At 45.7% G+C, this 9,315-nt stretch overlaps 1 protein-coding gene across 1 annotated transcript in view; it reads right to left on the bottom strand.

Moving 5' to 3' along the window:
• Positions 1-9,315, bottom strand: part of MYOM3 (myomesin 3) — a 26,897-nt gene that overhangs the window by 10,710 nt on the left and 6,872 nt on the right. The window contains exons 6-20 of the mRNA XM_033519636.1: positions 7,625-7,702; positions 7,288-7,428; positions 6,629-6,790; positions 6,237-6,378; positions 5,949-6,148; positions 5,642-5,695; positions 5,372-5,499; positions 4,611-4,794; positions 3,449-3,623; positions 2,371-2,492; positions 1,718-1,905; positions 1,455-1,581; positions 889-1,067; positions 700-814; positions 269-425 (exon numbers count right to left, since the gene is read on the bottom strand). Of these exons, the coding sequence (XP_033375527.1) occupies positions 269-425; positions 700-814; positions 889-1,067; positions 1,455-1,581; positions 1,718-1,905; positions 2,371-2,492; positions 3,449-3,623; positions 4,611-4,794; positions 5,372-5,499; positions 5,642-5,695; positions 5,949-6,148; positions 6,237-6,378; positions 6,629-6,790; positions 7,288-7,428; positions 7,625-7,702 (2,152 nt within the window). The remainder of the gene's footprint in view (positions 1-268; positions 426-699; positions 815-888; positions 1,068-1,454; positions 1,582-1,717; positions 1,906-2,370; positions 2,493-3,448; positions 3,624-4,610; positions 4,795-5,371; positions 5,500-5,641; positions 5,696-5,948; positions 6,149-6,236; positions 6,379-6,628; positions 6,791-7,287; positions 7,429-7,624; positions 7,703-9,315) is intronic.

Raw genomic sequence — 9,315 nt, 5'->3', positions numbered from 1 at the left:
GATATTATAATCATTGATGTAATATCTATATATTATATTATATTATATCAATTATATAATATAATATATTGATATTATATCAATTGATATTATAATCATTGATGAAATATCAATGGCAGCTGCTCCCCAGATTCCATTTCATGGACTCCAGGGCTGGGAATCAGGGAAAGGAGAGGGAAAACATTTGTCTTCACGTTTTTCTTGGTGTTTCATGTGTTCTGTACTCAGCAGACCATGATTCACTTTCCCAGTGTCATTAGATACTCACCTATTGCCCTTCTCTTCAATCTGGACTCGGTCAGCATCTGGAGGTCCCTCATAGTCCTTTGACCAGATAAATTCAGAGGAGTCATTCTTTTCAGGAGCTTCAAAGGCCATATAAATGAAACCCTCTTCATCCACCCCGAGTTCAATTTCATTTGTGCCTGTATGAGCAAAAAAACCCACAGAACATTCCTTACCAAAGCAGATCAGGGCTGAGCTTCTGCACATCTAACTCAAAAAATGACCCCCAAAACCAAACCACGCAGCGCACAGTCAGAGCTAATTAATTTGGGTGGTTTGATTTGTTCATCTTTGTTTTTTCTGAGGGTGTTTCTTGCTGTGAAACAAATAGCTGATGCATCACAAAGCAGTTTTTCACCCAGATCATCCATTTATTTATAGACTGGCCCAGTCTCACGGCTTTTATTTTCCTACCAGGTTTGGTTTTAGCCACCACAGGATCCGAGGGGAGCGAAGGGGGTCCAGCTCCAGCCTTGTTCACTGCTCGTACTCGGAAAATGTAACATTTCCCTGTCTCCAGCTCCTCAACCTGCAGGAAACACAGCCAGGAATTAATGTCAGACTAAGAGAACCAGCACTTGGACACTAAGAGCAGGTACAAACCTTCATGTGGGTGGTGGCTGTGGGCTTTTTGTTTATTTGTTTCCACTCCTCTGAGCCCTCTTCACACAGTTCTATGAAATATCCTGTGAGTGGTCCTGTCCCCAGGTAGAGAGGAGCTTCCCAGTGCAGCTGCAGGGAGGAATCCCTCACCTCAGTGCACCTCACATCGTAGGGAGGGCCTGGCACACAAGGGAACAGCAAAATCAGAGAGCAGAGTTTAAGGTAGAGATTGAATAGTGGGTCTGTAGGGGTTGCTTTCTATGGTAATGAGGGGTTGGTTTATAAAATAATAACTAGCTGCTTTCATGGTACTTGCTGTGGTGTAAAATAACAGGGTTTAGAGTTATTCTGAGTCTTCATTCGCTGGAAACAATATTATAAAAATATCTGTGTGTTTTATCTGCATAATGGAGGAAAACCAGCCTGCATCAGAACATCCCTGGAAGTGTTTGTGTGCATTTCTGTCCTGGCAGCAATTTCTATTTCTATGGAAGAAACCCCTTGGATGAGTAAGGAGATAAATACAGCTGGTGACATTTTCCTGGCTGGCTTTACACGAGGGATACCTGGCTCTGGCATTGTCCATTCCTCACATCTGAACCAGTCACTGGGCTCTGACACTTCCCCAACTCCAGCCCTGTTCATGGCACGGCCACGGAACTCGTACAGGTGCCCCTCCTGCAGGCTGCTGACCTTGGGGTGCAGAAGGGCAGGAGATGTGGTTAGCTCATCCCTGCTTGGCTTGGGGACCAGCAGGACAATGCAGAAGTGGAGAAAACCCAGCTCAACCCTGAGTGCAGCTGTTGCCAGCTGTGCTCCAAACAGATACCGTGCAAACGCGCCGAGGAATTGGCTGAGTGTTGACTTCGTGCCAGTCTGGCTCAGAGTGGTCGTGCTGGTCCAGGAAATATCCCAGGATTTTTGTTCCTCCTTTGTGCCTGGGGGCTTTCCAGCCAATGGTCATCTCAGCCTTGCCACAGTGCAGCAGCACAAAGCCACGTGGGGCCGAGGGACAGGCTGGCACAGAGGGACAGACAGAGCAGGAACAGTCAACACAACACTCACCTCATCTGGAAACCACAGCAAAAGCCTTGGATGTGCCTCTTACCTGCTGCTTTATTGTTTGTGTGGCAGAAAAGCCACACAAAGTGGGGTTGATAAAATGGGGAGCATGGAGGGTTAGATGACACCAGCTTGTTGGATTTTCTAATTTCCCTGAGAAATTCTCAGTGTTGATTTCCAGACATCACACAACTCAGAACTTAAAATGGCCACTTGTACCCAGAGCCAAATTAACACAACACTGCTAGGTCAAAACGCTAATTAATTAACTCTGTCCATGCTTGGCAAGTGTAATTAATGGCAGGAGCTGCAGGGCACAAGAAAATGAGTTTTGTTTTGTTTCTCTGTCCCTGTCAGAGACAGCAGTGGCTGTGCCTGACAGGTGGGAGCTGGAGGAGTTTTATTTTGGTCACTACTCACCGATCGCCGGCCTGACAACGATGGGATCTGTTTGTGGTGAGCTCTCACTCAGCCCTGCCTCACTGACAGATTTCACACAAAACACATATTCCTTTCCAGGCTGCAGCCCAGGAACAGTGAATCTGGGAGAGAAAAGGAATATGTTTGTGTTTGCCTGTGTACAGGTAAACAGTGCTGAAAGAGACAGCAACACACTTTGTTCTTGCAAAATCATTATTTGTCATTACAAATGAGTGTATCACATCAAATGGCTCCAAATAAATCACACTGGGTATGGATCAGATGGAGAGGAATCACCACTGGCAGGGAGATAAACAAGATTTTTAATGGATTTTTCTGCTTGACTCGTGGCCCCTGCAGCTGGAGAGCGGCTGTAAATTCTGGGTGTGATTGACACTGATTTACTCTACTGGAAAACAGGCAAAGCCATGGAATGTGGTTGTGCCCCAGGCTCTGTGGGGCTGTACAGCCCCAGCCTGGGGAGGACACACAGCCTTTGCTGCCAGCTCTGGGTGTAAAAGCCAGGCTTGGAGCAATCCTTGTGGACTCTGTGTCTAACTCTGGAACAGAGAGCCTGTAGAAATTACAGACCACGAAGCTCTCTCAGTCCTGCCTGAGAGCTGGCCTGGGAAATTCATGGGAAGGATTCAAAACAATCCTCAAAGACAGAAAACAGCCTTGCAGGTGTTGTTGTCTGTCTCTTGTTTTCTTTGCAGGAGAAAGTCAGGGGGTGGTGAACCCCACTGACCAGTGATGGTGATGTAGTGATTTACTAACCAATAAGAGTTTCCTTTCTGTACTTTCCACAAATCAGTCTATAAAACAGAGCTGAAATAATAAACTATGAGACATTCTCCTGATGGGCTCCCTAGAGAGTCTGTGCCACTCTTCTTGCTGTTCCTAACAGAGTGACAAATGCTGAGCTCTCCAAGAGGCCGTGGTGTTGGTGTGCGTGCCAGCCTGCGTGTGGGGACTGAAGGAAGTTCTTTTTTTATCTGAAACACGACTCCAGCCAGAAACAGAAGAATGCAGGTTGGGCCCCTGTGATCCCTCAGCAGAGCAGAGGAGCTGAACTCACTGGGTGCATGTCACTGGCTTGTTATTGACTGTTTGCCATTCCTCCGTGCCCGTCTCCCGGCAGTAGATGTAATAGCCCAGGGGCTCCAGGCCATCCTTGGGTTTGTCCCAGTGCAGAACAACAGATGTCTTGGTGTCTCTGAATGCCAAAACCTGAGATGGTGGAGGCAGAGGAGCTAAAAAAAGGGAAGAAACAAACAAAAGACACAGACAAAAGCGGTGGGGGTTAAAATCTATAATTTAGATAACACCAAAGCTATTATTAATGAGTTGGCCTCTTTGATTTATTCTCCTTTTCCAGAGCACCATTTTCTAATTGTGGCCCAGGGAAGCTGTGGCTGCCCCATCCCTGGCTCAGAGGATGTTTGGATGGGGCTGGAGCAGCCTGGGATGGTGGAAGGTCCCTGCCTATGGATGAGCCTTGAGGTCCCTTCCAACCCAAACCATTCTGGAATTAGAGCAAGAAGCCATGGGCAGGGCCCACTCCACAGGATCTGGTTTTGTCCTTGGGTTTTCCAGATGTCTCCTCTCCCCCTGATTCCTGCAGTTACCCCACAAAAGCTCCTCTGAAGCAGAGGAGGAACAAAACTCATCTGTTGATTGTCCTCGGCTCCATCCTAAACTGGGACCTGCTCCACTCTGCATTTCCATTTATGAGTGGGACAATAAACAAAGAGAGTCAGTGCTCATCTCTCTGCAGAAGAGGAACACCAACCTGAGCCTTTGGCCTCTTTCTCAGCTCAGTCCAGGGATAAAACAACCCAAAGCAGCCATGCAGAGGCTGCTGTCCTGTCTGAGCCCCCCAGCCCAGGCTGCTGCAGCCTCCTGTCATTCCTTCCACGCTGTCACCTCCCTCACACCATGCTGGAAGCATCCTTGGATTAAACACAGCCTTCAACTCTTCCTATTTTATTAAATGTAATTCCCCACTTGCTGCTTGCTTAGATTAACACTGCCCTGTCCAACTGCAAACCAATTAAAGAAGGATTTAAGGCTTCAAGAGATTTCCTTCTATCAAAGCCGCTGCTGTGTAATCGTAGCCCACGAAGTTTAGAGCAGAGTGTGAGCAGGGGATCCCCCTCATTCCTTTCAGTCAGTGCCCCTCTCCCCATGCTGAGTGCAGAGCTGATTTCACCATTTTTATTTGATTTAGCAATAATTACCCAGTTTTGCCCCAGCAGTGATGGGTGGGCTGGGCAGGGAGGGCTCGCTGATCCCAAACTTGTTCACGGATCGCACGCGGAACCGGAACGATTTTCCCTTAACCAGATCAAAGAGTGCAAATCTTGGGGAATTTGCTGGCGTCTCCAGGTTCACCATTTGCCAGGAATTGCTGCCTACGAGCGACTGCAATGAAAAAGGTGAAGATTTACAGCTCCTACTGCAAGCACAAAACCCTCCTGACCAAAGCTGAGCTTTGTAGGAAAGGAATTTAAAAAAAAGCTCCAAACAAAACACAAACCAAAGCCATAAATTATGTATTTCTTGTTGATGTACCCAAACTTTTCACCCTTGGCAACAGAGGGCCCCTTTGCTGTAGAAGATGAGAAATAAAAATGCGTGAAAGGAGACTGGCAGAAGATATTAATTAACCAACAGAATGATTAGTGGGGAACAGGATAGTGGGGAATTGTGCAGTTCTTCACAGCTTTTCCACCTTTCAGTGGGGCAGGAACAGTTCTTCCTGTTAGAATTCTGTCACTGTTCTGTGGTGCTAAAATTCCTTGTCCATTCCTTGTTAATCATTAATCCTTGAATTAATGGCTCAGGGAGCCTGTGGGGCTGGAGGAGCCTGAACCAGCCAGGTTTGAGGCTGGATCTCCCCAGTTCCTAACTGGGAATGGCCCCACTTGTGCCGTGGCCCACCTGAGAAAGAAATGGTTCTGCCCTGCAGCTCCTGTCCTGTGTGGTATTATTTTCTTACCTTTTCCACATAATAATTCAGTGGTTCTCTGCCTCTTGGGTCTGGTTCATCCCAGGCCAAAGCCACATAATCTTCTCTGACCTCGCTTGCATGAACATTGGTGGGTGGCAAGGGAATTTTAATGTGTCCTACGAGAAGGCAGAAAAGGCTTTAGTGATAAAGTGGCAGGAAAATAAACTTCTTTTACAATGGATTCTGTTCTCCCCTTGTAAATTAAGATTCTTCAATATGAAGAAGGAGGCAAAACACTTTGGGGAAATCTGGACTCACCCTCCAGGTCATCCTTGGATATTTCTATGGTCCTGCCGTCGTCGTATGGGATCACTGCAGTGACAAACAGGGCAGTGTCACCTCCCCACAGGGAGAAAGACAGACCCCAGCACTGGGTCATTCCTTCTGTGTCTAATTACTGACATTTTATGTCACCAACAAAGATATTTGGAGCTTTTTCTGTTAAGAATGCTCCCAAGACGAGCTCAGCGAAGACATTTGTGGGAATGGGGAGGATCTGGGCAATCTGCACTCAATTATTCCTGCAGGTCCTGAGGGAGCAAATTGTGCTGGCTTTGGTACCAACCTGTCACTCTCTTGTCCCTGCTGGCATCCAGGGTTGTAACAGGGTCACTGGCCTTTGAAGGGTGGCTGGTGCCAGCCTTGTTGACAGCCTTGACCCGAAATTGGTACGTTTGTCCCTCAGCCAGGCCCAGCACTGGGCACCTGCAGCCCTTGACAGGCTGAGCACTGCACTGCACCCACTCCTCTGAGCCAGCCACACACCTGCAGGGAAACACAGCCCACGGGGCTCCTGTGCTCTGTTTCCACAAGAAAATGAGGTTTCTTGGCTCAGAGGTGATGTCTGACAGACCTTTCAATGAGGAATCCCAGGATGGGGCTTCCTCCATCATCGCTGGGTGCTACCCAAGAAAGGACCAAGCAGTCTTTGTTCACATCGTGGCATTTCACGTTGAGGGGGGATCCTGGGGCTCCAGCTGTGGGTGCTGCAGCATCTGTAAAACACCAGATGAGGGTGGTTCTGTTTTGTTTTGTTCTTTTCCAAAATTTTCACTGAGTAGCTTAATTTTAAGTGTCTAAGGGCCTATCCCAGTAACACAAATCCTGTTTTCTAACACTGAAAAAATAAGATTTGGTCATTGTGCTAGTTCTATCCACACACCAAATGAATTTCCTTGTGGGTGAGGGTGGGAATTCCTTTATGCCAAGGTGTTGGGAAGGGAGATGTGTAGGTTCTGCAGATACCTCTGACAAACACGTAGGTGGTCTGCTCCCTGTGTCCATCCAGCGAGGGGACACGGATGGTGTAGAAACCTTCATCCTCTTTGTGGGCACAGGGCACTGTCAGAGAGGCCTCACACTCCTGGTACCTCAATTTGTGATGTTCTGAGTCCTGCAGCAGCTCCCCTGTGGAGCACAAGGGGGAAAGGAAGCTCACCTGGATCTGCCTGGTTAGGAGAGGCAATATTTATTTCCAAATGCTTCAAAAAAGCACAGAATGAGATGAGGGATCTCTGAGACATTCCTGGGGTTATTTTTGTGCCCCTGAATTGCAGCCATGGACTCTGCTCCTCAGAAAGACACAAATCCTTGATTGCCAGCAGAGCAACATAGAGTATCCCAAAGTTTTTTCTCACTGGAGAACCACAGGCTTTTCAAATTAAAGCTCTTAACATTTTCTCATGAAGAGGAATGGCATAACCTCCAGAACATTTCAATACCATCCTTTACAAACAGAGAAAAGACAAACATAAAACAGCAACATCTGTAGCTTGAGCAGACCTGAGAACAGCTCAGGAATCCTGAATTTTAATTATTTCCTTTTTTTTTTCCTGTGAACACTCCATTTTACAGCTAAGAATTCCAGAGGAAAATGCACATAAAGTCAGCTGTTGCCTACAAACCATCTCTGAACCAGCTGATGCCTCGTTGGTGGTCCAGTAAATCAGAGGAGAAGTAACAGGAGAGGGTGAAAGGCTCCTTTTCTCTGGCAAATAGGGGTTTCATTGGAAAAGCAAAATCTGCCTCTCTGGCCAAAAGGGATCCTGTGGGATAAAAGTCAGCATGATAAAGAGACTTCCAGAGCTTTCCTCCTGTAGTATTTTTATTATCATATATTTATAGTGAGCCTTGCACTTTGCATGAGCAGTCAGGCTGACAGGAAAAGCTCCCAGGGAAAAAAATAACCAGATTGCATCAGGCTATAAAAATAATTAATGATAACATCAATGATTTACTCACTTTTGTATATTTCTGAATCAAATCCTGACTCCTTTCCATAATACTCTATAAGACAAGAGGAAAACACATTCAGCAAATCTCAAAGTGTTCATCTTCTTAAAAACACCCGGTGTTGCTCAGCAAATTGTTTTTCCCTCAAGCCAGCCCTCAATTTGAACCTTTCAAGTGTCACCATGGGCTAAATGGTGACACTTTAATTCATTTGACATGAAATGAATTTGAGATTCATTTGATGCCCTTCACAAGCCACTGGGGATGTGAGGAAATTGTTGCCATGGCTGTTCCAGTGGGAGCAATCCTGCTCCAAATGTTGGTGCACACTCAGTTATCCAGAGCCAAGAGGGGCTTGGTCACTTTGGCTTCTGCCTCTTCAAGCAGGCAAAGTTTAAACCAAATAAAATGAAGATTTGAATAAAACAACCCCCCTGGGTTTTAACAGCATTCCCAGAGGATGGTGTGAAGTTTTTGAGAACCAGCAGTGACTGGGATTTCAAGATTTAACCAACGAGAAAGGATTTTTGTGCTGAGGCAATTCCTGGAGCTCAGGGAAGGATGTTCCCAAATCAGGTTTGGATTTTCTGGAGGCGTCACAGGTGGATTCTGGCCCACCCCACCTGCTCTGGCCTCTTGGCATCACAGCAAAATGTGAAATCATTTGGAGCTGAAAGCCAACAACTGATGCACTTCAGAAGAAACTGAGGGATTTTCTCTCAACTTGCAATAAACACCCATAAAATAAAACCTGTGCTTCCAGTGCTTGAAGTTTGGCAGTTGCAGACCAAAAAAAATGAGGAGACCATAGGAGAGGAGGGAAATCCAAAGCACTGGGGATAAAACAACCTGGGTCCTGTGCGACCTTCAGTGATGCCTTAGGGAACTCTGGATCCCAGGGACCCTCTGGCCTCTCCAAGGAAGGAGGAGGGAACGCCAGGGAATGTTTGCAGTGCAGGCAGGATTAAAGCCTCGCTGTAATCTCTATTTTCAGATGAAAAATGCAGAGGAAGACTCGGGTTACTGGGATGGGAGGAGCAGTGGGGGCTCCTCACCAGTGTCTGCAGTGATTTGTCCCTGATGGGGACCCAGGGAACAAAGAACCAAGGTCCTGCCAGGACTTTCTGTGCCCCTGTCCCATCCTCACTCCTGCTCTGGTCCTGAGGATTCCACAGGGAATTGGGAGGAGGGAGTTTTTATTTAATTCACATTTATTTAATTCCACAGGGAATTGTTCTTCCACGCTGCTCCTGTTGTGGCCACGCCGTGAGAACGCCCCGGAAACTTTTCCTGCAGTAAGGATGAGGAATGTGGAATCTGGAATCTGAAATCTTCGTGCAAATGAAGGTTTTCTGGGCTGTTATACCTGTCCCTTTAGAGCTGGTAATATTCCTGTTCTAAAGTCTAAATTCTAAATTCTAAATTCTAAATTCTAAATTCTAAATTCTAAATTCTAAATAATTCTAAATTCTAAATAATTCTAAATTCTAAATAATTCTAAATTCTAAATTCTAAATAATTCTAAATTCTAAATAATTCTAAATTCTAAATTCTAAATTCTAAATCCTAAATCGTAAATTCTAAATAATTCTAAATTCTAAATTTTAAATAATTCTAAATTCTAAATTCTAAATAATTCTAAATTCTAAATAATTCTAAATAATTCTAAATTCTAAATAATTCTAAATTCTAAATTCTAA

Source organism: Parus major, chromosome 23, assembly GCF_001522545.3.
Source record: "Parus major isolate Abel chromosome 23, Parus_major1.1, whole genome shotgun sequence".
NCBI classification, from domain to species: domain Eukaryota; kingdom Metazoa; phylum Chordata; class Aves; order Passeriformes; family Paridae; genus Parus; species Parus major.
Note: the sequence above shows the minus strand (reverse complement) of the source record. Positions and strands in the feature narration are given on the sequence as shown.